At 39.7% G+C, this 20376-nt stretch overlaps 1 protein-coding gene across 1 annotated transcript in view; it reads left to right on the top strand.

Annotated features, from left to right (window-relative positions):
* The window catches only part of GREB1L (GREB1 like retinoic acid receptor coactivator), a gene marked incomplete at its 5' end in the record, with an annotated part of 112031 nt that overhangs the window by 26274 nt on the left and 65381 nt on the right, over nt 1-20376 (top strand). The window contains 5 exons of the mRNA XM_081097470.1: nt 13653-13781; nt 16260-16376; nt 16942-17061; nt 18096-18233; nt 19865-20050. Of these exons, the coding sequence (XP_080953596.1) occupies nt 13653-13781; nt 16260-16376; nt 16942-17061; nt 18096-18233; nt 19865-20050 (690 nt within the window). The remainder of the gene's footprint in view (nt 1-13652; nt 13782-16259; nt 16377-16941; nt 17062-18095; nt 18234-19864; nt 20051-20376) is intronic.

Raw genomic sequence — 20376 nt, 5'->3', positions numbered from 1 at the left:
TGATACTGAGCAGATTAGTTACTAGTCTAAGGCTTCCGAAAATTCTTTCAGTATAGAGAGGGCAGCACTGGCCCAGGCCCTGAGGTCAAAACAAGGCTCTAGGTGAGAATTAGTATTTCCAGGTGATACAAGGGCTGGAGGGCTATAACCAAAAAGATCAGGGCAGATAGTATTTGAAAAAGTTATTCAGGAGCAGTCTAGGTTATATCTTAGGCAGGAAGGAAAGTGTTTTTAAAGGATTTGTGAATTTTTTTCAGTGCACTTGTATTTTGTAAAGTACCATTTTACTCATCTGATACGCAGACTTCCTAGCATATGTGTTTTGCCAGTGTCCAGTCAACCATTCAAGTTGATAAGAAGGCTGTATTTATTTCACTGCTTAGCATTCCTCTTTCAAATCTATGTGAAATTCTGATGAGCTGATAAATTATTTTTATTTGTTTCAAGATGAAAGTGATTGTTAAAATATGTTGACAATGATAATAAGGCTGACTTTATATGGGACACTTCTTGCTGTGTGTCTACATTCAGCTAAGTCTACTTCATTCTGGATTTTAAAAGTATAACTTTCGCCCTAGCTGGTTTGGCTCTGTAGATAGAGAGTCAACCTGCAGACTGAAGGGTCTTGGGTTCGATTCCAGTCAAGGGCACATGCCTAGGTTTCAGGCTTGATCCCCAGTAGGGGGCATGCAGGAGGCAGTCAATCAATGATTCTTTCCCATTGTTGATGTTTCTATCCCTTTCTCCCTCTCTCTTCCTCTCTAAAATCAATAAAAAATATATTTATACAAAAATAACTTAGCATCAACAGGAAAATATTTAAAAGAAAAAAAGTCTTAACTTTCATTAGTCCAAGAGATTTAGATAGAGGCTGTGATATAAGAAAAGAGAGTATTTCTCTTTAGAATAAATAAGAGAACATCATGTCACTAGGTATTCAAGAAAGAAAAAAGTTGGTGTTTAGCTCTTGGCATTGAAAGATTGGCTTCATTACAATAAACCTTCATGTCTCTCCTATAATACTATTGTAGTAATTTTATTGATTTTGTGGTATAGTTTATGCTATTAGACCTTGGGACCAGAGAAATGCAATTTTAAAACTGCAATATTAAAAATGAATACTTCATTCCAACAACATTTTATCAAGTGTTTATTATGTTCTAAGATCCTTGTCAAATGCTATAAGGCAGGGTATAGCTCTGATGACTTAAAAACCACTCATATAAAGAATAAAAGAACAATAAGACATGTTACATTTCATAATAGAAATATATATATATATAAAAGCCTAAGCAACCGTTCAACTGGTGCTATGATGCGCACTGACCACCAGGGGGCAAATGCTCAATGCACAGGCATGGAAACATGAACAGACTGATGAATCTTAGAGGGAAGAGGGGAGGGGGAGGGCAAGAAGAGATTAACCAAAGATTTTATATGTATACTAGAGATCCAGTGCACCAGTTGGGTCCCTTGGCCTGGCCTGAAACCGGCCCGGTGCATGGATTTATGCACCGGTGGGGTCCCTCAACCTGGTCTACAGGGATCAGGCTGAAACTGGCAGTCCGACATCCCCCAAGGGGTCCCAGATTGCAAGAGGAGGTAGGCCAGGCCGAGGTCCTCTAGTGGATATATAAATAACCATTTGTACCTGAAAATATATTAAAATTATAATAAATAGTAATGCAAAACAAAGCAATAATGCGTTCTCATTGCAATCAAACACCTCATGACATTTCAGTCAATCACAGACTCTGTGTATAATGGTGGTTCCATAAGGTAATGGATTATAAGCAAAACGTTTGTTTGATATGTTAGAAGAAAAAGCTGGCCCTGACTATAATGTTGAATTTACTGGTAGCTCTGGATGGTTTAAATCAGCGGTTCTCAACCTGTGGGTCGCGACCGCTTTGGGGATCAAACGACTCTTTCACAGGGGTCGCCTAAGACCATCGGAAAACACATATATAATTACATATTGTTTTGTGATTAATCACTATGCTTTAATTATGTTCAATTTGTAACAATGAAATTGGGGGTCACCACAGCATGAGGAACTGTATTAAAGGGTCGCGGCATTAGGAAGGTTGAGAACCACTGGTTTAAATAGAGGAGGAAGCTCAGCATGCTATTTACCAACCAGCCTTCTGCCTTCCTACACCTGCTCACAGGCACACACTCATACACTTGCCCTTTCCCCTCTATTCTCGTCCCTTCCCTCTCTCCCCCGTCTCCCTCTCCTTTTTATGATTTCTCTGGGTCTCTTTTGATCTCTCCTCTTCCTCAATTTCCCCTTCTCTTCCTTCTCTCCCTTCCTCCCTCACCCCTCCTGATGACCAATCTCTCGCCAGCAAAACCTCCCTCCACAGTCCTCCTTCTACACCCTCCCCCACAATGCACCCATACACACATTTTTATCTTTCACATCATATTTTTACTGTACCTTTTCTATGTTTAGTTATGTTTAAATGCTATTGTGCTATAATTGCCCAGAGTGTTCAATACAGTAACATACTGTTCAGGTTTGTAGCCTAGTAGCAATAGGCTCTACACTATATCCTTAGGTATAGGCTATCCCATCTAGGTTTGTGTAAGTGCACTCTATGATATTTACACAGTGATGAAATTTCCTAACAAAACATGTCTCAGAACATCCTGTCATTAAGCAACACATGACTCTATATCAAGAAATGTGTTTTGAAAACAAATGTTGCTCCGAAATAGAGGAAACCAAGACTCAGGCTTTGGCAAAGGCTGTCAATTAGCCATGAAGAGACACAGGCAGGTCACTGACTGACTCAGCGTGAACAAGCTGCCAAGATCTATGCCAATATCCTTGTGTTCCCTTGTGGCGGGGAAAGTGGCAATTTGACCATGAAATTAGCTTTTAATAATTTTAGGTGCAATCTAGAGAATTTAATAGAAGAAAAGTGCCTTTAAAAAGGAGACTTTCATCTAAAACTTTCTTCATTAATGAATTATGTTTATACAGTTTTCAACAGTAATTTCTTCTTACATATGTTGAAAATAATAGGCTGTAAGAATTTCATGTTAACCTTTTGAAATCATTACAAACATTAGAGGATGCAGCATCTCCTTAGCTGATAGTCATCCTTCTACAGGAGATTGCTTCCTTAATCTGCAATCAGTGGCTGCCTATAGTCAACGTTTCTTAGCATGAAATGTAAGCACACACACATTGCATAGTTATTTAAAGAGGAGATTACCTACTATTTACACAGCTTTGTCTTAAATTCCACCTGCCAAGCTCTGGATGTTCTGTTCTGGTTGACTTGTGGCTTATCCTGGTATACTTTCTTTCAACATATTTATGTCGTTGATAATTCAAACTTTAGTCAACAAGCCTGGTACAATTTTTTCCTTTTGACTGAAAGTGACTATATATTTATTTGCCTACATTATACACACATAGCGCGCACGCGCTCGCGCACACACACACACAGATGTATTGTGTTTAATCTGAACAAGAATTCAAGAATAGATGAAAAAATCTAACCCAAGATCTTGAAATATTCTTTTCCATGTTTTCTTCTAAAAGTTTTATTATTTTATCTCTTGCATTAATGTCTGTGGGCCATTTTGAGTTAATTTTTGTGTATGGTCTAAGGTGAGCATCTAAGTTCATCTTTTTGCATATGGATATTCAGTTATTTCAGTAGCATCTTTGAACAGACTATCTTGTTTTTATTTTATTTTATTGATTAAGGTATTACATATGTGTCCCTATCTCCCCATTTGCCCCCCAACCCCCAGATTATCTTCTTGTCAGTGAATTGCATTTGTCAAAAATCAATTTACTGTAAGTCTATTTATTTCTGGAAAATTGATAAAAGGGACCTCATCAAAATTCAAGACTTTTACACTTCAAAAGACTGCATTAAGAAAACAAAAAGACCCCTCGAGGTGAGAGCACAGGAGGGTTCCAAAGGGCTAGAGGCAGAGAAAGGACTGTGTCGGGCCTCCTGGCCCTGACCCTGACCCTGACCCTCCACCCCTTACCCCACCAGGCTCAGACCCCAGCCTGCCCATGTCCTGCTTCCGCCAGGCCAGCTCACCCAGGTTGCTGACTGCTGGGAGCCGTCTGGTTAATCTTCCCAACAAGGCTTTGAGCCACATGGTGACTAAATTCTCTGGTAACTGCCCTCAAAAGGCAAGAGGTGGAGTTAATTTCAATATGTTCGCCTTGCCCGGCAGCATGGCTCAGTGGCTGATCAGGAAGTCAGGGTTTCAATTTCTGGTCAGAGCACATGCCCAGGTTGCTGGCTTGGTCCCCAATGGGGGGCATTCAGGAGGCAGCCGGTCCATGATTCTCTCTCGTCATTGATGTTTCTCTTTCACTCCCTCTCCCTCTCCCTTCCTCTCTGAAATCAATAAAAATATTATTTTTAAAAAAGAAAACAAAAAGACAAGCAACAGACTTAGAAAAAGCATTTGCAAAACACATACTTAATAAGGGATTTGTATCCAGAATTTACAAAAAAAAAAAAAAAAAAAAACTCTTACAACTCAGTAATACAGTGACAATTCAGTCAAACATGAGCAAAGGATTTGGAATAGACATTTTCTTCAAGGAATGTATAGGAACAAAGGGCTAATAAGTGTATGAAAAGGTATTCAACATGATTAGTCATTAGGGAAATGCAAATCAAAACCATAATGACATACCACTGCACACCCACTAAAGTGACTGCAATCAAAAGACAGACGACAATAACCAATGTACAGAAATTGGAACTCTTGTACATTGCTGGTAAGAATGTAAAATGTGGCAGCCACATTAAAATACAGTTTGGCAGATTCTCAAAAAGTTAAACAAACTACTACACAACCTATCAATTCCACTTCTAAATATCTACCCAAGGAGAACCACGATGGCAGCATAAGGTATACACTTGTACATGCTGCCCCCCACAACCACACCAAAACTACAAAGACAAAACGGCTATCATCCAGAACCACGGGAAAGCTGGCTGAGTGGAAGTTCTACACCTAGAAGGAAAGAAAAAAGCACAGAGACTGGGTAGGAAGTGCGGAGGTGCCAAGAGCAGAGGTACAGAGGTGTGTGAAACGAGCTGGCAACTGGGTGTGCTGTTTTTTTCAATTGGAAGGGAGATACAAGCTCCCGGCTGCTCTGAACTCCAGTTTCCGGCAAGACTCTGGGGACCTAGACTCCTACAGGGAGAAACTGGGCTGTCTGGCATCGGGTTGGAAAGCGAGGGTGGCTTTCTTGCAGAGCTGCTCACAGGGATCATTGTTACTGTGGGGGCGTGGGATGCTGGGACACAGAGACCTGGAGACAGCTGACTGACAGCCATCGCTGTTTGCTCTGCCCTGGTGATTCCCTGAGACCCCGCCCCACCCAATTTACAACCCCACCCAAGCTGTGTGCAGCGGCTTTTGCATATGAATCGCCTGTCCTTTCACAGCCTAACCTAACAAACTGCAGCTGGGTCAGAGAGCTCCAAAACTTTCAAACCCTAAACAAAGAGGAGAAATCTGCAGATCTTGCTGTAGCTCCTACTGGGTGGACTCAGGCAGTGGCTGACTTTGCACCTCCTTGGAGATCCAGGAGCCAGTGTACCCAGTGGTCAGATACCAGATTTCAACTCCTTACATCCATAAGTGACACACTCAAGAGGCAGACTTGGTGAGCACCAAAGCCCCACTGAAGGAAGTCCTGCCCCATAAGGGGCTATTATTTAGAATTGAAGGTCAGATAAAGAGCTTCACAGACAAGAAAAAGCTAAAGGAGTTCATCACCACCAAACCAGGATTATATGAAATGCTGAAGGGTATTCTTTAAGAAGAGGAAGAAGAAGAAAAAGGTGAAGATAAAGAGTATGAACAACAAAGTGACAACAAATACATATCTATCAACAAGTGAATCTAAAAATTAATGAATAAAAAAATCTGATGAACAGAATAAACTGGTGAATATAATAGAAGCAGGGGCATAGAAAGGGAGTGGACTGACAATTCTCGGGGGGAAGGGGATGTGAGGGGTGCAGGAAGAGATTGGACAAAAATCTTACACCTATAGATGAGGACAGTGGCTGGGGGTAAGGGCATGGGGTGGAGTGGGAACCGGGTGGAGGGGAACTATGGGGGAAAAAAGAGGAACATCTGTAATAATCTGAACAATAAAGATTTATTTAAAAAAAGAAAAAGAAAAAGAAATCTACCCAAGAGAAATGAAGATGTATGTTCTCACAAAAACTTGCACACAAATGCTCGTAGCAGCATTATTCACTGTGGTGGAAACCTAGAAACAAATGTCAGTCACCTTATGAACGGATAGACAAAAATGTTGTGTATCCACACAATATCGCTGAACAATAATAAGGAATAAATGCTGTCGCATGCTAAATCATGGGTGAACCTCAAAAATGTTATGCTGCCGAAACCAGTTTGGCTCAGTGGATAGAGCGTCGGCCTGCGGACTGAAAGGTCCCGGGTTCGATTCCGGTCAAGGGCATGTACCTGGGTTGCAGGCACATCCCCAGTGGGAGATGTGCGGGAGGCGGCTGATCAATGTTTCTCTCCCATCGATGTTTCTAACTCTCTATTTCTCTACCTTCCTCTCTGTATAAAATCAATAAAATATATTTTAAAAAACATGTTATGCTAAGTGAAAGAAACCTGGCAAAAGAGATTTCATTTTTTTAAGTATCCAGAAAAGACAAATTTAAAGAGACAGGAAATAGATTAGTGGTTGCCTGGGACCAGGAGTAGGAATGGAAATTAACTGAAAATGGGCATGAAGGTTCTAATTGGTGAGATGAAAATGTTCTAAAATTGATTTATGGTGATGCTTGCACCACTTGATAAAGTTACTAAAAATCGTTGGACTGTACATTTGAAATGGGTAAATTTTATGATATGTAAAACATACTTTAAGAAAGGTGTGAAAAAGCTGCTCTGAAAGAAAGGTAAAATCCTTTGGAGTGGCACTATTTCAGTTCAATACAATCTAATTTATTGCATATCTCCTGTGGCAGTGGTCGGCAAACTCATTAGTCAACAGAGCCAAATATCAACAGTACAACGATTGGAATTTCTTTTGAGAGCCAAATTTTTTAAACTTAATATAGGTAGGTACATTGTTATTAACTTAATTAGGGTACTTCTAAGCTGGCCTTTGTTAAAAACGTCCTCAATCTGATTGAGGTACGTTCACTGAGGTCGACCCCTTCCAACTCTCCCATCCACACTCGTCTGGTATACTTGTTTCGTCTATCTCCTTTAGTTCATCCTGTCTATATGTCCACCCCCCACTTCTTCTAACGCCAGTTCTTCAAAATAGACTCGCCCAGGCCAAAAACCGACTTCTGCGCATGGGCCACGAAGTTTCAATCGCACTGTACGTGCGTGCCCGCACGTGGTATTTTGTGGAAGAGCCACACTCAAGGGGCCAAAGAGCCGCATGTGGCTCGCGAGCCGCGGTTTGCCGACCACTGTCCTATGGGATAAACACTGTTTCGGACCAGAAGGTAAGCAGCACAGGGCTTGGAGTCAGAGACCTGGTCTTTAAATGCTGCACCTGACACATATTTGACACAGCTTGGGATAAGCCGCTCAATTGTTCTGTGCCTTGTTTTCCTCATTTGTAAAACCAAAAATAACTACACCTATTTTGCAACTAAGGATTAACTCTGCTTTGCTGCCATACTTATACTTGTGTGACATTCTTGCCAATTACAATTGCTAACCATCTATATTCTCTATGCTAGAAGCTCCGTGTTCATTTTATTTATCCTTGTATCCCTGAGTACCTGATAAATGCCTGGAAATAAATTTTATTTTAATTCCATTTTTAATTTAAATTTGAAGTTAGCATTTGGGGAATTATTAATTTACTGCTATGTACTGTTTTTCCAAATAAAGATGATATGCTCACCGACCATTAGGAGGAAACATGTTTTTATGCTCTAGCCTGTAGGGCAGGATGGGAGTGAGCCACCTAAGCTCTGCCCCTGAGACCAATAGGCTAATTTTTATGAAGACCCTATCAGGCAGGGCCACTTTATGACTTTTTGGGCCCTTTCTCCCTAGGAAAGTATAAATAATATTTTTATGACTGTGTTGGTATAAAACTTAATGTTTAATATTATATTCTAAAATACTTTTTTTTTTTTACCAAAAGTTCATTGTTTTCTTCTTATTTTAAAATTAATTAAAACATTTTCATGAGCCCCTAAAAGTATTATGGACCCAAGGCACTGTGCTTTCTGTGCATAATGGGGAGGTTGGCCCTGTTAGTAGTGACAGAAGTATGGTCCATGAAATGGGATTTTCCTCTCTGTGAGCCACAGTAGGCTCAAAGTCATATAAGCCCCTTAGTTTATGTTTATGTATGTATTAAAGAAGTAAGAACAGTAACAAATGAAAGGACTTGTTCTATCATATATCAAACTCATGACGCTTTCCTAATAAAGATGGGATGGAGTTGGCAAAGGAATAGGCGCTGAGTAGAAAGTCCAAAAACAGATTCACATAATATATGGGTATTTCATAATTAACAGAGGCAACTTGCAGATCAGTGGCACCTTTCACTTCAATGAATGCTGCTCAGAAATTGGATATTCTATGCGGGGGGGGGGGGGGGGGGCTGGAATGAACTGGACCTCTATTTCACACTATACACAAAAATCAATTCCAGGTATCTGAAAGATCTAAATGTAAAAGGCAAAACTGTTAAGCTTTAAGAAGATATTTTAGAATATCCTATGCACTGTGGGCACCTTAAAAGTAGAGAAAAAAGTGCTGATCATAAAGAAAAAGACTAATATTTCACTACATTAAAATTCCCCCTTCTAATTATTAGACGGCATCAGAAAGACAGTAAAAAAAAAAAAAAATCAAGCCGTAAACTAGATGTGTAATACATAAAATGAAAAAAAAGACTAGTACAAAGAACATATAAAGATTGTTTATGAAGCAATAAGAAAAAGACATTAATAGAAAAAATGAGACTTGCACAAGCACTTTATGAATGAGGAAATACAATTGACCAATAAATACATGGAAAGATGATTAACCATTTTGGCAATTAGGGAAATTACTTTAAAAATACCATGCGATGCCACTATACACATACCAAACTGGTAAATAATTTTAACTATGACAGTAGTAAATGTTGGCAAGAATTTCAAACAACAGGAGCTATCATATACTGTTGGTCGGACCTTTAGTTGATGCCACCACTTTGCAAGTAATTTTCAATACATTGTAAAGTGGAAAATGTTCATATCTTATGATCCAGCTATTCCACCCCCTTGCACATGTGCACCAAGCGGTATGTGCAATACAGTTCATAGCAATGTTCTTCACAATTAAGTCAAACTGGATATAATTCAATGTTCATTAACAATGGAATGGATAAATAAGTTCTGATAGCCTACATAATAAAAGGCTAATATGCAAATCGACTGAACAGTGGAATGACTGGTCACTATGACGCACACTGACCACCAAGGGGCATCTGCTAAACACAGGAGCTGCCTCCTGGTGGTCAGTGTACTTCCACAGGGGGAGCACTGCTCAGCCAGAAGCTGGGCTCACAGCTGGCGAGCGCAGCGGCAGTGGTGGGAGCCTCTCCCACCTTCGCAGCAGCACTAAGAATGTCCAACTGCCAGCTAAGGCCCGCTCTTCATGGAAAGCGGGCCTAAGGACATCCCCCAACCCTGCGAGAGGGCGCAGGCCAGGCTGAGGAACACCCCCCACTGAGTGCACAAATTTCATGCACCGGGCCTCTAGTATTTATATAATAAAATACAGTATGGTATTAAAAATGAAAAAACAATACCCATATATAGCACAATGGAGGAATCTTACAAACATAATGTTGAGTAGAAAATCCATTCACAAAAGAGTCCATCCATTATTATTTCATTTCTATTATGTTCAAAAGCAGGCAAAACTAAATTATTTTAGGAATACATACATAGTCCAGTGGCTACTTCTGGGGAGAGGTAGAGAAAGAGATAGGAAAGAGCGTGAAGAAGCCTGGTGCCAGTGTTTTGTTTTATTGACTTGGATGGTGGTTAGTTCCATAGGTATTTGTTTTATAATAATTCTTGAAACCATGCATAAATGTTTTGTGTATGCTTCCATATTTTTTATCTCAGAAGGAGAAAAGGCTGGATAAATTCATTGAAACTATACACATGTATTGTATGCAGTCCTCACACTTGGAGTGCAAGTTGTATCATAGGCCAGGGATGCTATCTATATATATAAAATGCTAATATGCAAAGTGTCCCTACGGGAGTTTGACCCGGAGACTGGGAGTTCTATCACTCCCTATGACAAGCACTAAACACCAGGAGGCAGCACGGAATGAAGGGAGGCCCCGGCCAGCAGCTGGAAGATCCCAATCAGCCCTGATTGCCAGCCAGGCCTAGGGACCCTAACTGTGCATGAATTTCGTGCATCTGGCCTCTTGGTATAATCATAATGTTTCTATCCTTTTGAGTTTTTATATTTTCTTCTGTGGTGATTCTATTGTGGGGTTGTCCTGCAGTAGCCCAGCTACAGTGGGGAGCCTTATGGCTGACTTTGTTCTCCAAGAAGGGAGACGGCAGAGCTAACCCTAATAGAAATTTCTAAGTGCTCAGTATTTTTCATTCCCTGCAACCTCTTGGCTTCTCTTTGCCTCTTATGTTTCCCTCTGTCTGTCCTTCATGATGTGCCATGACCACCCCAGGCCTGCCTTGCTCTCATAGTCTTCTTATTTTATCTTTATTTCCCCTGCCTCAGTAGAATTCCTCTGTCCCTGGTGACAGCCATTTAGAAAGCAGTTTCCATTAATATGTATCATTTAACTATATGTGTCCCTTTCCTCTTTGTATCTGTCTTCCTTAGCCACTAATGTTCCTTGATGTCAGGATAGCAAAAGTTCCTTTTACAGGTTTTAAAAAACACAGTTCCTCATGAATATTCAAATTAAACCTTTAGCAAAACACAGTCTCCTTTTTCCAAATGCAGTGGGAATCCTTTGGCTGGGAGATTTGTCCACTCCCAACCAGACATTGAGAACATGTAGCCTCTTCCTTTATACTGTTAACTCCTTGGGCAGTAGTTGTATCTGCCTTCTCTCCCTGTTCTATCCCCAAAGCCTCGCATGGTACCTGGCCTGCTGAAAAGGCTCAATAAACATTTGCATGCATGGGTGGGAGAGGAAGAAAACCTGTGAGATAGGGCCACGAATATGCTTGTGAGATTTCTCTTACCCCACAAAAGAGAAAACACCACTATTTAGCAAGTGTAAGGAAGAATGATCCACTTTGTGGAAATGAAGAAATGTAAGTAATAACAATGAAAAACCATTTTTACTAATTACATTAGCTACCACTTTAAATGATAATATACAGTGCTGGCAAGGATATGGTAAGACTGACATTCTCAACCAGGCTGGTGGAGGTGAGCAGTGGTACAACCTTTTAAGAAAGCACTTTGTGCCCTGGCCAGTGTGGCTCTGTTTGGGTGTTGTCCATGCACCAAGGGGTTGCTGGTTTGATTCCTGGTCGGGGCACATATCCCGGTTGCAGGCTTGATCCCCAGTGGGGGCATGTAAGAAGCAACTGATCGATGTTTCTCTCTCTTTCTCTTTCTCGAAATCAATTAAAATATATTTTTAAAAAGAAAGCAATTTGGCAGCCCTAGCTGGTTTGGCTCAGTGGATAGCGTGCCAGCCTGCGGACTGAAGGGTCCTGGGTTTGATTCCGGTCAAGGGCACATGCCTGGTTGCAGGCTCAATCCCCAGTAGGGGGCATGCAGGTGGCAGCCAATCAATGATTCTCTCTCATCATTGATGTTTCTCTCTCTCCCTCTCCCTACTTCTCTGAAATCAATAAAAATATATTTTCAAAAAAAGGAAAGCAATTTGGCAATACAGAACAAGAATATTAAAAATATTTATATCCTTTACTCTAGTAATGTAACTTCAGGGGCTTAGCTAAAAAAATAACCTAAAAGGAAAGTCAAGATATTCATTCCAGTTATTCTTTATAGTAACTAAAAAAGAGAAGCAATATTAATATAGAAATAATTGAATAAATCATAGCATATTCACATAACAAAGATGTCAAAAGAGATAATTATGACACTGTGCAGTCACATCGGAGATAATTCTGTTAAGTAAAAAAAATATTAATTCTGTGTATTTTTGTTATATGATGCAAGAAATATAATGTGGATAAAATGTGCAAGGCGATATACTAAAAGAAAAAGACAATGGTTTGTGGGAGAAGTGAGATTTTAGCACGTTTGTTTCTATTCCTGAATTTTCTTTTATGTTATACTAGAGGCCCAGTGTACGAATTCGTGCATCAGTGGGGTCCCTCGGCCTGGCCTCTGGGATCGGGCCAGAACTGGCTCTCCAACATCCCCTGAGGAGTCCCGGATTGTGAGAGGATGCAGGCCAGGCCGAGGGACCCCACCGGTGCATGATCAGGGCTCAGGAGGAATGCGAGAGGTTGGCCAGCTAGGGAGGGACAGCGGGAGGGTTCTGGGGCGTGTCTGGCCCATCTCACTCAGTCCTGATCTGCCAGACCCCAACAGCAAGCTAACCTTCCGGTCAGAGCGTCTGCCCCCTGGTGGTCTGTGCACATCATAGCAACTGGTCAACCAGATGACTGCCCCCTGGTGGTCAGTGCACATCATAGCGAGTGGTTGAGTGGCCTTAGCATATTATGCTTTGATTGGTTGAACGGATGACTAGACAATTAGCATATTAGGTTTTTATTATATAGGATAATAGACTGTAAAACCATTCCCTGGTGGTGAATCGGGCCCTTAGAGAGGCACATTAACTCTTCTGAGTCGGTCAAGGACCATCTAAATCTTTTGAATTCTTATGAGAAACACTGATTAGATGTCTGAGGAATCATTTTGTGGTATGAATACTAATTTTTAAGTAATTTTTAGTGTAGCACCATCAGTATCCTGGTTTTTAGCTTGCTTTTCCCCAAAACTCTCAGAGTTTTAACAGCCCCCTTTGAGACTTTCTTGTGTGTTTTGATTAAGCTGTTGTGCTAGAATAGAGTCAGAGATTTGGGGTTTGTACTCATATGCCTTTGATCAAGTTAAACGACTATCACTATTTAAGGTAATAGTACCTTCCTAATTGAGTTTTATTTTTTATTTTTTTTAAATATATTTCTTGATTTCAGAGAGGAAGGAAGAGGTAGGGAGAGATAGAAATATCAATGATGAGAGAGAATCATTGATCCGCTGACTCCTGCACGCCCGCCACTGGGGATTGAGCCCGCAACCTGGGCATGTCCCCTTGGCCAGAATCGAACCTGGGACCCTACAGCCTGCAGGTCGACACTCTATCCACTGAGCCAAACTGGCTAGGGCCCTAATTGAGTTTTAATAGGGATTAAGTGAATTGATATGTTTAAAGTGCTTATACTAGTGCCCAGCACATAGTAACTTCTAGTGAGTATTTGTTAAATACATAGAAAAGAAAATAAAGCCTGAAAAAAGAAACATTGACTTTCCTATAATGGGTCAAGGAAAAAACTGAAATTGTATAACCTGCTTTCTCTCACTCACTTTTATTTAATTGACTTCCTTCCTGCATATTTAAATGGCTGCTAATTTGAACAACCTCTTTCATTTTAAAGATTCTCCAATTCTCAGTCCAGCTAATTCTGCAATCAATTTAAGTGGAGCTCAGGACCTGACCCGGAATAAGAATGTTGTGAAGCCACTGGCGTTATCTTTGCAGGTTGTAGGGAAGACTTTTGCTGCAGGTGATGTTTTCCTCACTTATATTTCTTTGGTAAATATATAGTCTATAAAAGACGTGTGTGAAATTTAATTGACAACTTGGTAGAAGAAAACAGAAAGCTGCTTCTTTGCCAATTTAAGACAGAAGTGGGGCTGTCTATAATAATGTATTATTATACAAAGCTTTGTGTTCTCTATGTTCCAACAAGAAGAGTCAAAGAATGTCATTCGGTACACAGGGGAGACAGAGAAGGCTGATTTCATTCAACCTGTTATGATGAGGAACTGGGGATACAAAGATAAATTAGGTTCAATCCCTGAACTCTAATGTACTTGTAACCTAGCAAGGAAGATAGACTCATAAGAAGTTATAGTCAGTGTACTGCAGTAAATATAACAATATGCTAGGGGAGCACAGAGAATGGGGTTTTAACCCAATATTTGGGGGACTAATCAAGAATGGGTTATTGGAGGAGCTTGGTCTTTGAACTATGAGGAGATAGTCACTATACAAATAAGTTCTGGAAAGACATTTAAAATTCAGAGAAACACAAGAGCAAAGCTTGAAAAGGAAAGGGAAGAGCTAGCATAATGTGTGCCGGAACTTACAGCAGTTTGGACTTGTTAGAACCATAAAATGTAAAACTCAGGGAGTGGCAGAAGGTGAATAAGTGGTAGATAGGGGAAAGGTCACGGGAGACCAGACTAAGAAGCATGGATTTTACTCTGTAACTTAAGGAACAGAGTAGTGACATGGTTATATTTGAACCTGAGCTAGATCATTTTGACAGCCAAGAAAACAAGAGGTAGGAAAATTAGTTGGGGGTCGTTTCAATAATCTAAGTGAGAAATGATGATGTCCTTAACCAGGGTAATAATAGATTGGAGAGGAGGAGACAGATTGGACAACTACTCAGGAAGAAAAATCGTCAGGACTTGACTGATTAAAGTGAGGATGAAGCAAAAGGGGTCTTGGTTTACGTCCATCTTTCTGGGCTAATGCTGGTGCCATTGCTTGAAACAATGAATACAGAAAAGGGGGCAGGTTCCCCAGGAGGAGATTGTAAGTTTGATTTTAGATATGTTGAGTTTGAGATACTCATGAGGCATTCAAGTGAAGAGCTGTTCAACAGTCATTTAATTTATCACGGGGGCAATCAGAACTGATAGTATGATATCAAGTTGAGCCACCAATTTGTAATGAAAATCACCAGAGTAAATAGTATCAGCTGAGGAGTAATGTAGGGTAAGGCAAGCTATGAACTAAGTATAGAATCCTAAAAGAATTCCAGTGTATCAGGAAAAGAAACAATTAGCAAGGTAGAAGAAGAATGAGAAGAAAACTTTCCAAGTTAGGCATCACAATTTATCCAGGTTAGATTATAGATTTGAATAAACTGAATCCAAATTTTTGCAGGATTGAAAACTTAAATTATGGATCTTGGCAGTAATCTCATGGCTGCTAAAACTATCAGAAGAAAGGCTGATGAACAACTTTATAATTCAAGAATTAGCCTAACAACTCTTGAACCTCCTGATCAATCTTAACATCATAAGAGAAAACCAGCCATTCTTTGCCCCTTGATGGAAGTATACAGCAGTACTTAAGAGTTAGGACTCTCTTAAAAGAAAATCAAACCCGAATCTGAGCAAGCCTCTATATCTAATGATTTGTTTATAAGAATTAGAGAAGATGTTAAGTGACACTATGGATATCCAATAAGCAAAATCCAAAAAATGAGAAATTCTGCAAGATTTTTAGCAATTAATTGTAAAAAAGAAAAAAGTGGAATCCGATATATTAAAAGTTTAAGGGACAGAACAACTACATTCAATGTGTGGATCTTTTTTGAATCCCAGTTTGAACAAACCAACTGTAAAAAACCCATTTGTAAGATAATTGGGGAAATTTGTATACTGGTGGAATATTTGATATTAGGGAATTATTAATCATTGTTCATCTTAAATATAATAACATTACAGTTGTTTGTTAAAAGAAAAGAGTTATTTTCTTTTAGAAGCACATGTAGAAGTATTTATGGATGAAATGATATAAGAGAGTTTGCTTCAAAATAATCCAGAGCATGTATGTGTGTATGTGGAGTGAGGGGATGAGATAGAAAGTGTTGATGAGTGTTGAAGCTGGGTGTGGGTACACAGCTTATTATACTATTCTCTCTACTTTCATATATGTTTTAAATTTTCCATAATACAAAGTTTTAAAAAAAAAGTTTTCTCCTATCTACCATCTCCAAAGATTTCACTGAAAATGATTCTAAAAGATCTCTTGGGGTCCTAGAAGATGATTTTTAGGTGATATTTCACTTTGCTGAATTTATTATTCTGATGGTTGTAATTGGCTGTATCTAACTGGGCGATCCTGTCAGTGGGATTCCTTTCAATCCTAGAGTGTGAGGTTTATCACATGGCTTCAGCATCATAGAAAGCAGTGTCCTTCCTGCCCAGCCTCTACTCTGAGTGTTTACTCCTGTGAATTACAGATGCTGCCAATGGAAACAGTAGCCAAGGAGGGAAGAGCAGTACATCTAGCTCCACTCAAGCCCGCCCAGAGAATTACCCTTTGTCACCAAGACCTAGCTATGCATCAGGAGACCAAGGTATAATAGAGTTTTGAAATAATGCAACTTAATTATGGAAGAATAATTCAATGCTACAGAGTTTGGAATGATGAATTATCTGACAGTGTACTTTCAAATTTTTCTTAGCTTCTCATACACTGTTTTAAAATATTGATTGGTGTAAGCAGAAATGATTAAATATCTTGGTGATTGTAACAGAATAAGCACTTACCTAGGAAATAATGCTGAAACCTATGTATAAGGAAGTGTCTTGAAAAACCATGGACTTTCCTCTCTATTGTGACCCTGGGCAAATCTGAGCCTTCACCATCTACAAAATGAGTATAACAATATATGTGTCCTACAACCTCACAGGGATGTTGACAGAATGAAATGAAATAACCTGGGGAAAACCGTACATTGTAAAATAGCATACAGATGTTAGTGGTATTGTTAGTGTGTCTTTTCCTAATTTTATCTTTACCTCTAGAAGAGTGACTTATGCTTTCTGAGTATAATCAGATTAAAGGTTCTGTGTTTCTGTAGCTTCTTTCCTTTCTTCCACAGCTAAGGGTAGGGCTCATCTTTCTTTTTTTGCCTTCAGCTACCATGTTCACTTCTGGGCCACCAAAGAAACGACACCGGGGATGGTACCCTGGGTCACCTGTCCCCCAACCTGGTTCAGTTGTACCTGTTCCTACAGTTCGCCCTCTTTCAAGAACTGGTAAGATTTCAACAGATGATGGGTTTTAAGTTTTATTGAATTAGCAGAGTATCTCCTACTCTTGTTCTTTCCCTGCACCCTTGAAGATAAATTTCCTTAACCAGCCATTGTGTCCAATATTATGTAAGAATATTGATAGTACCTAATATGTGTCCCCATCACATCTGCCTTCACTAGAAGCACATGTGTTATCAAAAACAGATCTTAATTCACCATCTGGTTTTGTTTTAGCCATTGTATTGATAAGCCATTCTTTTCTACATAGGGCATGATGCTACCAACCCACCATCCTACAGCACAGGTAAACTTGCTTTGCCAGCAGTGGTGGTAGATGTGTCCTTCAATGATCTGATTCCTTATGTGACTCATACTTATTTCTGGCCTGGATGGTTCAGTCTGTGGCTAGGATCCTGAAAAACCAACTGGTTCTTCTTTAACCTAAGCTGTGGCCATACAGTGCTTATAGTTAGATGTTCAAATGCTCATCTACTTTGCCATACTAAACATAGACAAATGTAAATATAACAATTCTAAGACATAGATGTAGTTCTTTTAAAATTTAAGTTTGTTGAAATAAATAATTTTCAAGAACACAAAGAGATACAGCTATATACACAGGAATTGTGCCAATATGTTACTGCAGTTACCTATAGGAAGTACTGATTAATGATGAGTTGATCTTCACTTTTCTATACTTTTAAAATTTTTTTATAATGAGAAGATATTCCTTGATATTCTGCTGGGCAAAGATAAAATACAAAACAGAATCCGAAAGACTTCCTAGAAGGAAAAACTACCAAAAATGCTAAATAGTAGTTATCTCCAGATAATGTGATAATTATTAAATTTTTTCCTTTTGTTTTTCTCACTTCTAATTTTATACAATATGCATGAATTACTTTAATGAAAAAAACAACAACAAACTATTAAACTTTTAAAACTTCCATGTTAAAAGTATTAATACTACATTTACTTTAATTGTATTGCCTTTAGCTTTCATGTCTAATCCTTCTTGTCAAACTACTTTTTTCCAGAGTCCCTTCTATCTGCCCCAGTTCCACAGACCCCATTAACTGGAATTTTACAGCCTCGACCCATTCCTGCAGGGGAAACTGTAATTGTTCCTGAAAACCTGCTCAGTAACTCGGGCGTTAGACCAGTAATTCTGATAGGTAAGACAAAGGAATTTCAAACTGTCTGTGTCAGCTGGAATTTAGAAGTGCTTCTCCATTGCATTGTTTGTGCATTTATCCATGTGTTCATGAATATATTTATTTATCCAGTTATTGATTCTTTCAGCTCTTGTTGGTCAGCTCCATGCTACACTACACGTGTGCCTAGAAGTTGGGAATAAGGCAGTCTTTGGGCCCACAAGGAACGCTGTGTAGTGAGGGAGTCTGTCATGTAAATGACAATTACAACACTCTATGGTACTTGAGCTGGTGGAGGTTCACAGCTAAGAACTGCGAGAGCTCAGAGGAGAGGGAGCGTAACTCTGTCTGGAGAAGGGTCTGAGAAGACGTCTCAAACGTAATGTTTCAGCCAGGTCCTGAAGGGTGGGCAAGAGTGGCCAAGACAGGGAAGGGGACTTTTCAGTTAAAGGGAGACAAACCACAGAGAAAAGAAACAAGCGGAACCAGCTAATAGACCCCACTCAGGACAACCAAGAGCTCCCAGAGTTGTAGATTTGGACCATGTGGAAGCATCTGTGAGTCAGTATCTTTAAGGAGTCTGAGTCTTTCCAAGCTGTCTGTAAGTGGAGGCATAGACATTTAGGGGTCCCTAGATTCTAAGACCAACCTAGTGCCTTTCACACCCACTCAAGAGTCCTCTCATTTGGGGGCTACCTAGACCAGAAGGAGACTGCCTACTTTACCTTTGGGACTTAACAGATCGGGTATTTAATCCCCATCACGCATTTAGGGTATGTCTACGTGAAGTGCTGTCCGTTCCTTGCCAGCTGGCTTGAGCCTACTGGAATGAATGGTTTTATTTCAAGTCCTGTACTTTATCACACTTCCCTGTCCACTGATCCTAGACCCGTAGCCCCTGGGCGAAATCCCAGTTATTTAAATTCCATATATCAGTAAGTTCTTACTGAGCTTTTGAGTTGCATGCATAGTGTTATTAAGCCTTGGGGACCCTTTGGTGTCTGCCTTTTAGAGAAAGTCACAGAGGGACTGTCCTTCCAACTACACCACCAAAAACAGGGTATATATTTTAACATGTTTTTGTCCCATCTACTTCTAAGATAATTTGAGACTGTTTATTGACATTAGAAAGAGAACATAAAAGTAGCTAGGATAGCAAAAGGAGAGGAACCTCCAATGACCAGCAAATGGTGGAATATTGCTGTTGATCAATGAATTAAAATTTTTTCAAGGAAAGCCTCCATAAGTGACACAGGTTATCATAGTTTGTTCTTTTCTGACTTACCTGAAAAGAAACTTGATCAGGAATTTTATGGGGAAATATTTTTATCCTTGCTATTTTACAAAAGATACAGAGATATTTTGCAAATTCTCATCAATCCTTTATGGCAGATATTAACATCTCCTTTCTGTGGGAAACAGGGATAGTATAATTTTTTAGTATTTTGCTTCCTATTCATCTGGCTGAATGTAAGGGTAGGATTAGGAGCATCTGAGTGAATTCCCTAGGATTGATATACTTGAATGATTTGTCTGGTAGTCATTTCAGAGACCAGAGGACTTTGTTAAGCATTTTTGATCCTAGTTGAGCCAGTGTATCTGATTGGATCTCAGAATGATTGAACTTTATTGACCTGCTTCTGTTGGGGCAGGCTATGGCACTTTACCCTATTTCTATGGAAATGTTGGTGACATTGTTGTGAGTCCTCTGCTGGTGAATTGCTACAAGATTCCACAGTTGGAAAACAAAGATATGGAACAATTAGGGTTGACTGGCAGCCAACTCCTGAGTGTGGAAAACATGATTCTTCTGACAATACAGTATCTTGTGCGGCTGGGTAAGTTATTTTCAAGAATCACTTGATGTTGACAATTTTTATTCTTTTTTGTGACATTCTCCACTTTCTCGCATTCTGCCTATCTCTTACTTTCCCTCTTTCACTTCTAACAATCTTTTCCTTCAATTCTCTGTGACTTCCCCTTTCCTCTCCTCCATTTCTTTCCTATTCATTTTACCCCCTTTCCACCACTTGCCTATTTCCTTTTTCTTTCTTCCCCATTTCTCTCAGATGTAGCATCCCCCGTCTTAGCTTTGCTTGAGTCCTAGGACAGGTAAATTGCTCCACCTAGTGTTCAGTCTCGTGATGGATCTGAAGTCTCCGAA

Source organism: Myotis nattereri (genome assembly GCF_964212035.1).
Source record: "Myotis nattereri genome assembly, chromosome: 8".
NCBI lineage: Eukaryota > Metazoa > Chordata > Mammalia > Chiroptera > Vespertilionidae > Myotis > Myotis nattereri.
Note: the sequence above shows the minus strand (reverse complement) of the source record. Positions and strands in the feature narration are given on the sequence as shown.